The sequence below is a fragment of the Scylla paramamosain genome, chromosome 1 (assembly GCF_035594125.1).
Source record: "Scylla paramamosain isolate STU-SP2022 chromosome 1, ASM3559412v1, whole genome shotgun sequence".
NCBI classification, from domain to species: Eukaryota; Metazoa; Arthropoda; class Malacostraca; order Decapoda; family Portunidae; genus Scylla; species Scylla paramamosain.
In genome coordinates, this window is record NC_087151.1 from 12,853,399 (window position 1) to 12,869,613 (window position 16,215).

The 16,215-nt window shown below is 45.8% G+C and overlaps 1 protein-coding gene across 5 annotated transcripts in view; it reads left to right on the top strand.

Annotated features, from left to right (window-relative positions):
• Positions 1 to 16,215, top strand: part of LOC135100846 (thyroid hormone receptor beta-like) — a 49,303-nt gene that overhangs the window by 27,580 nt on the left and 5,508 nt on the right. For 2 of the 5 annotated variants that reach the window (XM_064004312.1, XM_064004331.1), the window contains exons 2-3: positions 7,328 to 7,413; positions 10,709 to 11,508. In XM_064004312.1, coding sequence (XP_063860382.1) covers positions 10,721 to 11,508 — 788 coding nt within the window. In that variant the 5' untranslated portion in view covers positions 7,328 to 7,413; positions 10,709 to 10,720. Of the gene's footprint in view, positions 1 to 2,139; positions 2,420 to 7,327; positions 7,414 to 8,024; positions 9,416 to 10,708; positions 11,509 to 16,215 lie in introns of those variants that run through there. The other 3 variants (XM_064004322.1, XM_064004341.1, XM_064004351.1) reach the window with 3 other exon arrangements.

The window sequence follows — 16,215 nt, forward strand, 5'->3', positions numbered from 1 at the left end:
CTCCAGAAAGTGACGGTGCGTTTTCCGGCGAGCTGTTACAAAGCAAGGGCGTTCCGCAGTCTTTTGAAATATTCGTCATTTTCTCTCGTGGCAACAAGATCGGAAAAAATAGAAAAAAAGAAAAAAGAGAAAGCGAAGTTAAGCACACTCTTCCGCATTTCGTCAGGTTTTCACAAAAGAATATGATTGAATGAACCGCTAAACCATTTCCAAAACATCATTTTCTCTCTCTTTCATAGCAACGAGACCAGAAAAATAACACTTACGTAAAAAGAAAATAAAAGAGAACATATATTTCCTTTCCCATCCTTCGCCAGGTTTGCATTACGAAATAAAATGGAATGCTGTACCAAACCATTCCCTGAGTCTTGTGATATGTTATAGTTATGCAACCCGGTCTGAATGAAAACTTCACTTTCGAACATCCCCTTCCCTCTCTCTCTCTCCCTACCTCCCTCCCTCCTTCCCTCCCTCTTTCTCTCTCTGCCTCGCCGCCGATCTGATGGCGCCTTGTATACGTATACATTCCCAAGTCGGGTACGCATGAGAGCAACACGAGGACCACCAAGCCTGGGAACACTCACTCCTATGTGTCCGGGCGTGGCGCGGACCACCACCACTACTGCCACCACCGCCATCACTACCTACCCCATCCCCCACCTATCCCTTCCCTCCCTTCTCCCTTCCTAGCCGACAGCAGGCCCCCCGACACGCGTGCCCTTCCCACCACCCACTGAACGAAGCCTTACTACCCGCGGAATGGGATTACGTCAACCTCTTCCTATGCGCCTCGCTTCAGCGGTGTGGTTTCTGCTTAACTTTATGATCACATTTCGTTTTGCAACACCTCACGTCCAACAGTCACCGTTCCTTTGGTTCCTTGTTTCCTCCACCTCGACCACCATAATGTATCTTCAGCATGCTGGTACTTGTACATACATAGCTCGTAGATGGAAGTGTGTATGAGGAGGATACAATGTATCTTTAGCATGCTGGTACTTGTACATACGAGTACATAGCTCGTAGATGGAAGTGTGTATGAGGAGGATTGTGGATACTTTTTACTCCTCCTCCTCTTTCGCTTCCTCCTTCTCCTCCTCCTCCTCCTCCTCCTCCTCCTCCTTCTGTTCAGTCACCATTCCATTCCATTTCTCGCCTCCCGTCCCGTGATCCCCCACCGTTCCACCGCTCCACCGTTCCACACTTCCTAATTCCTCGTCCTAAGCGTTACATTACTGAACCCAGCCTTGTTTAATTCAATTCCTCATCTATTCCGGTCACTTCCCCTCTCGACGTAGTTCTATTTTTCATGGTTGTGTCATTTTCTCCTCCCCTTTTCTGACCTTTTCCTTCCCTTCCTATTTCTCCCACAGCCTCTCTCTCTCTCTCTCTCTCTCTCTCTCTCCTCTCTCTCTCTCTCTCTCTCTCTCTCTCTCTCTCTCTCTCTCTCTCTCTGTGTGTGTGTGTGTGTGTGTGTGTGTGTGTGTGTGTGTGTGTGTGTGTGTTTCCTCCTTCCCCTCTCCGCCTCCTCCTCTCCTGCGTAGATTCTTTCTCTCTTTCACTATCGATTTGGCCGCTTAGCTATTTTTCTTCCACATTATTTAACTCCTTTGACTTCCATGATTCACTTCGCTTGAGCCTCAACCCCTTTCCGTTTCGCAGCAGCCTTGCGTAACCTCCTTTTTTACCTTTCCTATTCATACGCACGTCTTCCCTTCGCTTCCCTTCAAAGATATCCCTTCCATCTTCGCCCCTAACACCACCACTACTGCTACCTCGCTGTCTGCTCCGTTTTTCTTTTTTCCACCTACATTATTTCCTCAACCAGGATTTCGTAAGGCGTAAGCAGAGATGGAATGTGACGGTCGTGTTTACAAAATTGCGTCGAGCTGAACATAAAAGGTTGATCTTGGGAATGCGTGCTGCAGGATTTGAAAATATCACATGTACGCCCTGGAGTGTTCGCCATCTGGGTTTGGATGGGTGACAGTCTCGATCCGTCAGTGAATCGTCATATTGCGTGCAGGGCGAGGCTCCCCATCGGCTCCCATCGCAATCCCCCCACTCCCCCCCCAACCCGCCCACACGTTACTGCGCGTCTAGGAGTGCCGCCACCTGGTAGTACTACTGTTACTACGGTGCCGAGACGTGCTGCTGATGAGGGGGCCGAGGTGGGCGGAGAGGAAAAAGCGGTGTCATCCAACCCTGGTACTCGTGGCGCAGCCGAACATGACGCAGTTCCCTTCGCCGAGCAGCGGGCGGGGGTCGAGGAGCGGCACACCTAGAGACGATGGTGGCGTGAGGGCCTGGAATTGGGGAGCATGTGCGCAGTACTAACACACAGGACTCCCAGTTTCCATGAAGGTGCACCAGGGCCAGGAAAGTGTCGTCATCCCCTTTAGTCTCTCACTATTTGAAGGTCGGTATGGCTGTAGAGGTGAGATGCGATGTTGCCACATTCTTACGCAGTGTTTTATCTATATTGATTTACAAAACACGCGTCGAGGCACAGGGCTCAAAGACGGACGAATTTTCGTTTACATATCAAAGAAGTGGACTGACTGACTGATCTATGTATAAAGTAAAAAGAAAAAAAATCTATGGGAGTGTGTTATGGCACGGCGCCAACCACGTGCCTCGGCATCACCATATCCCCGCGGACCCACCAACCCTGCCAGCCCTGCCGCCTCTGTGCGGAGCGGCATCCTGAGCACAGCACGGGTGGGGAGGGGCGGGCATCCACTCCCCGATGCACCAGCGTGCACTCTCCTGCCGACAAGGAAAGACAAATAGTAAAAGAATTGCTACAAGCCAGTCTTCATGAATGACGGAGCCAAAACTCAACCATCCAGATTAATTGCTGCCATTCACATAATGCACATAGTTTATTCATGCATACATTTAATAGCAATGGCGTCTAGTTTTTGTTCAGGAACGCAATGCATCCCAGTACATAATGATTATGGTGAACATTCATAAGACTGCCGTGACACGTAGTGATGAGAGATCACCCTTGGTCCGGTGGGTAATTATCTGCATGGCACGTGACGCCAGCACAAAGAAAGGGCGGCCAGGTGATGGTTTGGTTAAGCTGCTCACCTTCCCTCCGGTACTCCCACGGACTGGCAGGAAAGGAACGTTTATTGAATCTTTCCATCATTAATCTCCCTGTCCGTGAGCCACACTTGATGACGTGTGGAAGTAGTTGGCATAAAAGTAGAAGTGATTCATTAGCATCCTGGAGCAACTGGTTAATATGGGGAGATGAAAATACTTTAAATCCGAGCTGGGATATTAAACCCTTGCTTTATGAAACGATTAAGCGGGACGAGGAGTGCCGGGGAGGGGAGGGACCGGGGATGCCTCTGTATACGAAGCCTTTTTATCTAGGGCGTGTGTGGCTGGGGGCCTTCAGAGGGCTGCTACCGTGTCGTTGAGGAATTTTAGTGTTTTTAGCGGTGAAAGGTGTGGTTGCTGGTGGCTTACTTTTACTGCAGAACTGTGTGTGTGTGTGTGTGTGTGTGTGTGTGTGTGTGTGTAAGGTAAGGTGTTGTATAAAAGGGAGTGAGGGAGGGAGGGAAGCTGGCGGTCCCTGATGCGGGCTGGCACGGGTTGTCACCTCGCTAACCTGCCTTACGACAGCAGCCGGAAGAAAGTGTGAATGCTAATGTTTTACTCTCAGTCAGCCCACGTGGTCGAGAACTTGGCGGTGTGGCTCTCTGGTGAACGGCAACACATCAGAGCTTCGTATTGTGAAACTCCCCTTTCCCTAATGAACCTTTGTCATGTAGAGCATCGAAACACTTATTCATACATTCGTAGAGGCGATTGTTCCTTGCAGACGGCAAATAGAAGAGAACATATTCCCTGATAATCCTCCCGAAGTCTAAGAAAAATCACGTTAAAGTCTCGTATGTATCAATGAAATAAAGCGCAGCACATGTGTTATAAATGTGAGTGTTGGTACGCAAGTTCAGCGGGTTTGCAGTTTGTAGTAGCTTGTGTTTAGTGCAGTGCTGCGTGGTTTGTGAGAAGTGGTTACAGGGCTTGTCTGGCTGGCTGAGGGAACAAGGCACACACGCTTTGTCTACGCTAATTTGATAAAGGTAAATTCCAGGACGGGGAGGCTTGTTCTTTAATTACGTTGTTTGCAAGTAGTCACCATATCGTACTAGTTACGATGGGGCTGTGGATGTAACGTTGCTTTGTGTCTTTGTGGTGAATGGAGATGAGGGAGATATTGGTGAGGTAATGCAATTCTCTCTCTCTCTCTCTCTCTCTCTCTCTCTCTCTCTCTCTCTCTCTCTCTCTCTGGGGAGGTTGATTCAGGATGAAATGACAGTGGGCGGGCGGGTGGGTGGACGGGGGATGAGTGTTTGGTCCCGAGCTGACAAGATGAATTATGTGCCTCGTGTTCAGGCGGTCTTGTCATGGATGTACTTTTACTTCTAGCAGATGTGATGTAACGTTTTCCGAGGCACTTTTGTGTGCGGGGCTGTATGATATCACTGTGGAGCAGAAAGTCAATCCATCTATCCATCTGTCACTTTGTACGTCTCATGGTTGTTCTTCATGACTGAGTCTTGTCTTTTCCGGGAGTTTTTGAGACAGGCGCGGCGCTGTGTACTGTATACTCCGACTGGTGTTGTTCTTACAGATTGCTTGTAAAGTAAGCAATATGTAAAGTTTCTGCCTGATGTTCCCCCAGAAGTTATACCGGAAGATGACCATGAGATTTAATTTTCTACGTAACTTTCAACTTGGCCGCGTGTGTTTGTTTGAATACGTCGTGTTTTTGGGGGTAAAGGTCATTGGGGGTGTCGCGTGTGAGGCGTGACATTCCTGGGTGCTTCTCAAGTGGCAGTTGTTGGTCGAGAAGTGTGACGGTGGGTAAGGGTGAATGCGAGACTCGTGTTTGTCTACTTTTGTTAAGAGGGTCATTGTGGGTGTGGCGGGAGGGAGGCAGGGAACGGATGTCTTGCGCCGCGGAGTTGTGAGCGTGGAGGAGAGTGCATGTTGGTGGTGATGCTAGGTTGTTGTTGTTGTTGTTGTTGTTGTTGTTGTTGTTGTTGTTGATGATGATAATGATAATGATGATGGTATTAGATTATCGTTGTTGTTGATGATGGCGTTGGTGTTAGATTGCTGTTATTGTTGATGATGGTATTAGATTGTTGTGGTGGTTGATGGTGAAAGTGTTAGATTGTTTTGGTTATTGTTGTTACTACCACCACCACCACCACCACTACCAGTACTACTACTACTACTACTACTACTACTACTACTACTTGTACTACTACTGCTGCTGCTGCTGCTGCTGCTGCTGCTTCTGCTGCTGGTGCTACTGCTACAAATACCATTACTATTTCTACTACATGTTCTTTTCCATTAGCCAGTTCCAGTTCTCTTCCTGCCCTGCAATTGCACTGGAGGTGGCGGCGGCATGTGGTCGCTGTGTGTGTACCCAGCGTGGGCGGCGGCGGCGTGACAAAGGGTAGTGTGTGGAGGCAGAGGGAGGGGGTCTGGCGGAAACAGGCTGACTCATCTACCTTAGTGTTGTGAGGCTCCCGCTGCTGCTGCCCCCCGGAATAGCGGGGCGAGGACCGCAGGAGAGGTCCACCTGCCTGGCGCCGCTAAATGTAATCCTAACAACCAGCGGGTGTCATTTTAGCGTTGAGAAAAAAAAAAATGTATTCGTACTTCCAATATGATTCTGCGGCGATGACCAATGATGTGTTCTCGTCTGCCTCGCCCACTGTTCTGCATGGCGGCCTTCGCGCACGCAAGCAGGTGTAAGGGACGGGCTCACCCGCCGGGAGAGGGAGGGATGCGTCTAGCCGCCAGTTGCCTTGTAGTAACAGCAGCGCGGTTGCCAAGCTTGGGTGACCTCAGAGAAGAAAGTGCGTGTTGCCGGGGGTCGGGAAGGCCACCGTCGACTCCCGCAGACTCGACGCAGTTTGTCTCGCGTGCGCGATCCTCGTACAGCTGGCACCCGCACTACCTTTCGCTATCTTACAGGAGAGACCGCTTGGGGCCGCAATGCTCGCGCCTGAACATCCTTTGCTTTTGTGTTTCAAACGCAAAGAGGATGTGGAGGCAGCAGAGAGAAACCTATGCCTCTACACTGTTGGGGGCGGGATGGGGGTAGGGGGGCAGCGGAACGGGTCATCCTCCAGGCAAGTGACGGGTCGACTCACCTTGAAAACAAGCGCGGAACTGCCCCTGACACCATTACCGCCTCAGCCTTCAAGAAGTGAACAAGGGTGTCAAAAGACAAATGCCGTCGGCCGCCCATATCTCCTCAGGGAACCTTATGGGCGGCGTGACGCGGGCTGCAGGGCGCCCCTCACGATCACTATGGCATTGTTGCATCACGCAGTTACATTACAAGCGTATGGTCGTGCCTTCGATCAATTTAGGTACTGAATGCAATGGCAACCATTGTACTGAAGTTGAAATGTGTGTGAGGGAAGGTGGTGCGTGTGTGCGTGTGCATGCAATAGATCAGCTGTCAAAGGCAGTGATTTCCCGCCGTTCCCCGTCCCAAGGCGCCGCCTCCCGCCAGCCGCACGGACGCCAAGGCTGAGGGTTGAGCAGCCTTGCACTTTTTCTTCCTCGTCTACTCCATGTGAGTGGGAGTCTGACCTCATCGCTGCTAAACCGCCGCCAGTCTGCACCCAGCTGGCGGTGGCTTTTTTTTTTTTTTTTTTTTTTTTTTTTGTGTGTGTGTGTGTGTGTGTGTGTGTGTGTGTGTGCCGAGAACGTGGATTAGCAGCAGGAAAAGGGGGTTCAACTGTACTCATGTTTCTGACGATGACGATGAAAATGAATATGATAATGATGATGCTGATGCTGATGGTGGTGGTGGTGGTGATGGTGGTGGTGACGATAAAGGAGAGAAAAGGCAGAACCGGCCAGGAATCGCCGCGGGGCCCTGTGTGCAGCAAGGGTAGTGGTGGAGGGCGTGCTTAGCCTGCGGCGTCTCGTATTCACTCTCCGATGACTGACATTTCTTTTTGTTGGTGTAGGTCGCCTGAAGGTGCACCGCGGCCCTCTCGTTATGACCAGGCCCGGCGACTTTCCTTACCCGTGGCTACAGGAGGGAGGGTACGGACACTCGGCTGATCTTGCTGCCCACCACTTTCCTATCCTGCCGCGCCGACCATGAAACAAGAATCCACAGTATATAATATATATATATATATATATATATATATATATATATATATATATATATATATATATATATATATATATATATATATATATATATATATATAATTCTTTTTTTTTTTCTAATGCGTGTCTTTTTCCTGTTTTACCGCAGAGGGTGCAGGCGGTGCGAAGTGCGAGCCTCGTGAAGAGTGCAGCACGCGGCGGCGGACATTTATCTCTCCACACCTTCATTCTCAGGTGAGCGGCTGTAACTTAATTAAGTTTGCTGTTCTGCAATGGTAATACGTGACTGTGATCCTAACGGTGCGTCACTATTAAGCCACTTTGGCTGAGTGAAGTACTTGTGCACCTGACGGCGTGCGACGAGTGATCTTTAGGCGCGAGCGAGAAATAGTTCTTGCAACGTCTTCATTGTTTTGAGTGAAGGGCGACATTTAGTGATTTTTTCTTTCTTTTTAATCCTCTGAGTCACCATCCTTCAGAAGAAACTGAATTAACTAAAGTAAATAATGAATGTGTTATACAAGCCAAATGTCGGAGGATACATGTCAGGATAGTGAATGGCGTGACGGCTCAACCTCCGCCACGCCCCAGGTAACCTTTCTCGAGGCTGCTGGGTGAAGGCTGTACTCGCCAAGGAAGACTCAAGTCGCTCCACGACACCTGGTTAAGTCTTAAGATTATTATTCCTTTTAATATTTTAGTAAACTAATGAACTGAATAAGCAATACATAACGGTGCTCTTACTGAGTTCCGTTTTCAGTTAAATCAGGCAAACTTAGCAGCGCATCAGCACATATTCATCAGCTAGTGCTTTTTGTTATTGCGTGCTCGAGCAAGAGCATGTTATTTTGAGTTGCGAGTTTCCGTGTCTTACAGCCAGGTTCAGTACCTACGGTAACGTTTCTGATTGTGACAGGTTTGTCTTTTTCTTTTTTTTCACTCGTCCTCTCACATCCTTGGGCTGTCGGTATGAGTTTCAATATCGGCTCGGATTAAGAACAACATTCAGTTTTCCAAATACGTAATCGGTGTGGTTTAGAAATCGATCAAGCCGCAGCCTCAGCTGTGTCGCGGCAGATGTAGGTAGGCGGTCTCTTCCCGCCTCCTGCCTCGCTGATTTCCCCGTCAAGAGCAGTCACGCCCCGTAGGTACTAAATGGTATAGTACATGGTTTGTGTGATAAGCTGAAGGTCCCGTGATACCCACAGGACGCAAGAGACATGGATATTTTTTTAGTGTTGTCAGCTTATTGTTCGCACTTTCACAGTCTCAAGGAAATTCGTGTATTGTTGTGACATCGTGCGAGTAATAACGGGTGAGGAACAGTAGTGCGTCGCAGCCTTGATGAGGCCAGCCATGCAACCATCCTGGGAAGGTTGTGGTGGTCAGGATTGCCGAGGTATCATGTGCGAAGACAATACACTTTTGATTGACAATTAAGATAGGAGTAATGGTGACGAAGCGGTACGAGGTTGGTTTAGCCTGTGTGGGGCGGGGCTGGGCCGAGGTGGCGGGCCGGGAGCGCTGCGGGGCCAGCCTAGCAACCCAGCGGACCCTCGTGTGATGTGTCTGGGTGGCCGCCTGCCACACCACCACCCGTCGGCTTGAGGCCACTCATCCGTGATCACCAATACTCCCGCTCCCTTCCCCATCTATCCCCCTTTCACATATTTACCCCTTCTCCTATAACCCCTTCCCCTCGCATTCCCCTGACTGACCATCACCTCTCTGCAGTGCCTCACGGCCATGCCTGCTCTCCCGTGTTGTCCTCCGTACCCTGTGACCCTTCTTTGTTTCGTCCCCTTTTTCATCGTCTGCAAACTCGATCCCAACTTGTTATCTCTAATCGCACGGACGAAATACCTGATGGAGTTCAGTAACATTCCATCGGTGAGCAGTGCCCAGCGCGAGCGCGACCCTGCAACTCTGCCCAAAGCTTTCCCGCACCCAGTTCGCTCCCACTGTCTGGCTGGCCGGGTGCGGGTCATCATGAGTGGGGGAAGTGAGTGTAAGGGAACGAGGATGAGGGTGACATGAAGGTAGTGAGTGTGATTACGCTGGACGAAAGCTACGTAGGTGGTGTGGTGACCGAGGTGGATGACGTGACCCTTTTTCTATCCAATAATAGTCACGCGTCATGCTTCGTAAATACCATCACGTCCACCTCCGAGGCGTCACCTTACATACATACCGCCGGCACTGCGCGGCTTCTCCCTCCCTTCGCCCCGCCAGCAGGGTACGAGTGCGAGTGTGTGAAGGAGGCAGTTTTAGAGATTCCCCCACAACCGACTCCCTCTTGTCCTCATCCTGCTAGCCGTAGAGAAAATTATTTGATTTACTCACAAAAGTAGAGGAAAACAACGAAATTGCTTCCATTGCTTTTTTTTTTCTTTGAGAAAAAAAAACGTATATATATATATATATATATATATATATATATATATATTAAACTTTGTCATCGCCAAGACATGAGTTTAACAGGTACTGTACCTTTTTTACTTTAAGATTTGTTCAAGTCAGGACATAAAACGTGAAAAGACGTTCTTGCTTTCGTTAGACTTATAAATTTACCTATATAAATAAAAAATAAATAAATAAATAAATAAGAAAATAGGATGGAGTCGAGAAGGAGACTGACCTCGTGGTGCGCGGCGACGTGAACTGTTTTCAGCGTGACTGGTCTTTGCAGCTGAAAAAAAAGTAGAGCTAAATGATACCGATGCATAGAACTGTCATCAGTTTTAAATAACATTGATATTATAAAGTGTGTGTTTGTGTGTGTGTGTGTGTGTGTGTGTGTGTGTGTGTGTGTGTACACTCTCTCTCTCTCTCTCTCTCTCTCTCTCTCTCTCTCTCTCTCTCTCTCTCTCTCTCTCTCTCTCTCTCTCTCTCTCTCTCTCTCTCTCTCTCTCTCTCTCTCTCTCTCTCTCCCTGTGTGTGTGTGTGTGTGTGTGTGTGTGTGTGTGTGTGTGTGTGTACACACACAGGTGTACACACACACACACACACACACACACACACACACACACACACACACACACACACACACACACACACACCATATGATATCAATGTTATTTAAAACTGATAACAGTTCTATGCATCGGTATCATTTAGCCCTAGCTTTTTTCTTTTCTTTTTTTTCAGCTATAGAGAGAACAGTCACGCTGAAAACAGTTCACCTCACCGCGGACCACGAGGTCAATGTCTATAATTGTTTCCTGTGCCGCTGCCATTAAGCACAGCTTGTTTCTTTCACTCTCGTGTTCAGCCAGTCACGTTGAGAACAGCCCACAGACTCTGTCTCCTCTCCTCCATCCTATTTTCGTATTTATTTATTCATTTTAATAGAAAATCAAACACTTCTAAGAATTTACTTGATGTTTTGAATTTTGTTTGCACGTCATAATTTTGAATGATGTTAATTTTCCTTTATAACACAAGATGAATGAAACATATTTCTCAGGAAACGATTTATTTATTTATTGAGTATCGTATTTTCTCACTAAAGCTGTTTCTTTGTTCGCAGATGTGAGGTAGCATGTCAAAGGACGGGTTTTACCAGTCCAACCACCAGCCTGGAAATAAAACAATGGACGGCCTGAGTCTTCCCTCCTTTCCTTCGACCACCTACTGGTATGACGCTCACTCCACTGTGGGTAGCTCCCTCTACCCCACCAACGATGGGCTCGGTGCGCCCTCCTACAAGGGGCACCACGTCGAGGCTAAGCTGGCAGAGCGAGACAGAGACTCATTGGAGTGGTGGACTGATAGTTTGTGCATGAGTAATGACCAGAGAACTATAGATCCTCAGTACTGGGGAGGTCAGCCCAGCAAGCGCGGCTATGTGCCTCCCTATGAGCGAATGGAGCCCGAGGTGCATCCCCCGGGCCAGCCCATGGCCATGCTGAACTTTGACGCGGGAGAGACAGAGTACATGAACGTGTCGGATTCAGTGAGGTCTGAGACGGACGAGAGGTCAATGTGCTGCGACTCCCTCAGTAGCCAAGGGTTCTCCCCCACCAGTAGCAACAGTGATAACCTGTCCATTCAGAAGACGAGCCCCGAGCCCTATACGGTGGTGGATGAACAGAAAAGGTGTCAAAAGAGACAGAAAAAAGAGGCAAAGGAAAAATCGAAGGAGGATAAACGATGTGGCGTGTGTGGCGACGCGGCCCGCAGCATGCACTTCGGGGGCATGGCGTGCGACTCTTGCAAGGCCTTCTTCCGCCGCTCGGTGCAGAGTGGCGCCTACAAGACCTTCCAATGCCCTGAAAGTGAAAACTGTCCCATCTCTAAGACCAACCGCAAAGTGTGTCAGTACTGCAGGTAAGGAAATACTTTGATACTTACATATAGGTAAAACGTACTCACAGAATACCTAGTAGTATTACAATAGTCTGCTTGTGTTCCTTGTTATGAATGGAACCATATCACGTTCCGTAGCACTAAGGTACATCTTATTATTATATATTCGAGATAAAACACATAAGTCCACTCAGCCATTCATGACACAACCGTTAGTTTTCACACAGAGCAGGGCTGGCACCGCGGCACACCGGTACTCCTATATGGCTGGCGGCATACGAGTATACGCAATACTAGTAAATCTGGGTCACGTCCCAGTCTCATGGGTTGCTCATTTCCAACTTCCATGCGGTGCACCGCTAGCGTAAACGAAAACCATCAGAAAAGAAAATAAATGAAAACTTAGAAGTAAACGTGTGTCGTGTGTCACTAGTGTTACTTCCCTTGAGAGGCTCGCTCACGCTTCACCGTCCTCTCCCCGCCAGTGAGCGCCGCCTGACCTGACATGAGATGGTCTGGTGTCCCATAATGACTCACTACACTCACAAAATGGCCTGTCGTGTTATTACTTTGCTAATGCTCTTTACCAGAATAATCAGAAAGTGTTAAAAATATTGTGTAAATACTTGACACTGGATAATTTCCGAAATGGTAACCTCAGCAGAATAAATAAATAAAAAAAAGATAATAATAATAATCGTGTAGGCGCCTCGCCATGTCAATAGGAGGTCAAGAACTTTTTTTCTTATATAGCAACACATGATCACCACACACACCAACCCTTCCGTCGCACCACACATACACGCGATAACGTTCATTCTAAAATTCTTTTCTCATTCATGTTAAGTTTATGTATGTTAACGTACAGTAACAGAGATGAGTGAATATTTGGATGGATAGGTAGATAGATAGATTGATTGGTAGACAGGTAGGTAGGTAGCCTAGGTAGTCAAATAAAACATCCATTCATAATTCGCGATACAAAACCCATATATCAGCTGATCCGGGAGTAGCAATACAGTGTGTGTGTGTGTGTGTGTGTGTGTGTGTGTGTGTGTGTGTAATTGAATAACGTCAGTTCAACCCTCCCAGTGGTTGGTAGGTATATACCGTACAGCGCCCGTCACATAAATGTTCTTTGTCATGCCACCGAGTAATATTTCATCAGCCATGTGCTAAGAACTGTAATTAACTATTTTAAATACAGGAGGAGGGGCTGAGGGGTGAGTTTACCGGCACACGCTGCACCCAGACGGCCCAGTTACTGAGAGGCGCAGGGTGGCTTGGTAGGGACAGGATAGTAACAGAAGCCCAAGGAACGTGTATGGAACCCTGCAGTAGACACACTAACAAAGAACGGTGGAAAAAAAAAAAAAAGAGGAAGGAGGGATAAAAAAGAAAAAAAAAAAGGGATACTGTTTTTAGAGGAGGAGGATCAACATTGATTAGAACAGAAGGATGGATACTTGGCGAACAAAGAACAGCAACAAGAAAGAAGGAATCAGGAAGGTGAGATAAAATGGGAATGTTCAGGAGGAGTAGGAGGAAGGGAAAGAAAAGCATTGACGTTGATGGAGGAAGGACACTTAACGTGGTTACTGTTCGAAAAAAAAAAAAAAAAAATACGAGAAAGAAGGAATCAGGGATGTGATTGAATAAAAGGAGGAGGGTAAACACTCACTAAAAAATAAAGATACACACGAAAAATAGCTGCAAAAACTAAAGAATCAGGAAGGAGGTTAGATAAAAAGGAAATGTTATTTAGAAGGAAGATAAATACTGACTAGGATGGAGGGATAACTGACATGCTTCCAAGAAAAAAAAGAAAAAAATCAAGGTTGATTAAAAAGGTAACGTTATTAAGGAAGAAAGGGGGGTGGGTGATATGTATTGACAAGGGCAGGGGAAGGATACTTCACGCACGCTCACAAAGAACAATTATGAGAAAGAAAGAATTAGGGAGGAAATTGGATAAAGTGAAGATTGTCAAGTGGAGGAAGTATGCACACCAGAGAACAACTACAAGAAAAAAGGAATTTGAGAGGAAGTTGGATGATGAAGATTATCAAGAAGGGCTGAACAAGAACAGCTACAGAAAAGAGAGAATCACTGAGGGAGTGGAATGATGAAGAAAAAAACATTGTGAATATGGATGCGAAAGGTGGACGGTCTGTCTAAATGAGAGGCAAGAGGAAAAGATAGGTTGGGGATATATATATATATATATATATATATATATATATATATATATATATATATATATATATATATATATATATATATATATATATACAATAGCGGTAAAATAAAACAAATCAGGGAAGATGGATATGGAAGAAAAGAAATCTTATTTTATTTATTTATTTATTTATTTATTTTTATTTATTTATTTTATTTTTTTTTTTGTTACCACTATTATAGCCTATTTGCTAATGGTAAAGACTTTTCTATGCACTGTCGAGTAATAGACATTATTGTTAAACGCGTTCTTGGCTTCCGACGACGATTGTGGAACGGATTATGGTCGTAATTCCAATCATGAAATAAATGCAACACTATCTTCAATATTTGCATTGTATTGTAATATAAAATTGGAATAGATCATGCAGACTTTACATACATACAGCAGTCACTGGAAATCCGCGGTATCTTCTTGCCAGTACCAAACATGCATTTCAGTACGCTGAGGACGAGTGCCATGATCTTTGTGCCATTCTATTCCCCGTCCTCCAGTGAGCGATTGAATTGGTTTGGACATATTTGTTTAAAAGAAGAGACGAACAGTGTGTCTTCAGAAGAATGGTAGGTGTGGAAGTGGATGACGACGAGGCAGACCTAAGAAGAGATGAAAGGACTGCACATATAATTTGAGAGAGAGAGAGAGAGAGAGAGAGAGAGAGAGAGAGAGAGAGAGAATTTTCCTCCAGTAACAGGCGCTTTTATTTTTATTTATTTATTTATTCATTTATTTATTTTTGTAGTTGGAGCACTGCCCACTTGTTATAAAATAGTCACCACAAATGACTTGCATTTCATATCGTACATTAGCCCCTGATCCAATGTATAGGCTTCATTACCCGTTCTGATCAGACATGTACATTCATCACTAGTCTTGACAGTTTGTATCAGAGCAACTAGCAGCTTTATCATTGATGTTATGGTCTTTCTGCCAGCCTAGCAGAACCGTGAACTGGAGTCGTTGGATCTAAGCTGTCCTAATCAAACTTCTCTTTTAATGATCCACTCGTATAATTTTATCTTTGGGCATTCTTTATACTTATGTCATTCTGATCAACATTTTTCCTAATTTCAACACATTTTCATCTGTGTCGCTATTGCTGTTAGTACTGTGCTGATATTCATAAGATTTCCTGTTTGCTACAAGGGTTATTAATTTTGTTCAGAAACCTCTCTCTCTCTCTCTCTCTCTCTCTCTCTCTCTCTCTCTCTCTATATATATATATATATATATATATATATATATATGTGTGTGTGTGTGTGTGTGTGTGTGTGTGTGTGTGTGTGTGTGTGTGTAACTTTCTTATTCTTTCTACATTTGACACCAGTTTTCATTTTCTTACTCCCATTTTTCATTGTCCCATACAGGTCTCTTTCTCTTCGGTAGTTACATGCACTTTGTGTTCCACTGTCATGAATTTTTACGCCAGCTGGTTCTTTTGTCCAATCACATATTGCCTGGCTTTAAAGTACTTTAGGAGTCCTCAAACTTTTTAACTCGTCGACCCCCAAATGAAGTTTCAGATTTATTATCGATCCCCTAGGTTTTATTAAAAAAAAAAAAAAATGGCAAAATCAATATGAGGAGTAGTAGTAGTAGTAGTAGTAGTAGTAGTAGTAGTAGTAGTAGATGAAGCACTTGTAGTAGTAGTAGTAATAGTAGATGAAGCACTTGTAGTAGTAGTAGTAGTAGTAGTAGTAGTAGTAGTAGTAGTAGATGAAACACTAGTAGCAGTAGTAGTGGTGGTAGTAGTAGTAGTAGTAGTATTAGTATTAGTAGTAGTAGTAGTAGTAGTAGTAGTAGTAGTAGTAGTAGTTAATATACAGTTTGATAAAAAAAAAAAGTTACACAGGTGTACAAGTATATTTAACTTCATTCTCAGCACTACAAGGTATACCATTTTATCTTTCACTGTTGACATCATCAATGTAAAGGATGTGCCTGATGGGCTTCAACAAGAATAATGATGTTAGGTTGCAAGTTGGTGAGCTTTAGTTGTAGGTTACATTGTTTTTCCAAGCCCTGTCTGTTCCTCTGTTTTGTTAGGACCATATTTGCATGACTGAAACCAGTTTCAGTTATGTACGAACATGGGAAAGCAAGTAAACTACTGCCCAAAGCTAAGGATATTTAGCAAAGTTGTTCTCATTGATCCAAATTTCACAAAGGCCTTCTCTTCTGAGCAAGGCACTTGCTTCCAGGTCCACAATCATAAATCAATATTTCAAATATTCCTGAGAATACTGTCGAACTTCCTCTTAGCAACAGCAGCCATTATGTCCATTACACATAATTTTCAATGCAAGTCACAATAATCAGTTCATGGACCACACTTGTGAGAGCTGAGAGTGCACTGAACTAATGTATGCAAGACAGTGAGAGAAACTTGGATGGGATGGGGTGGGATGGGGGATACCCTTGCTCACTCAGTATGGGACAGAGACAGGAATGCATCCTGTACGGACCCTTGTATGGACAGTAGAGCTGCA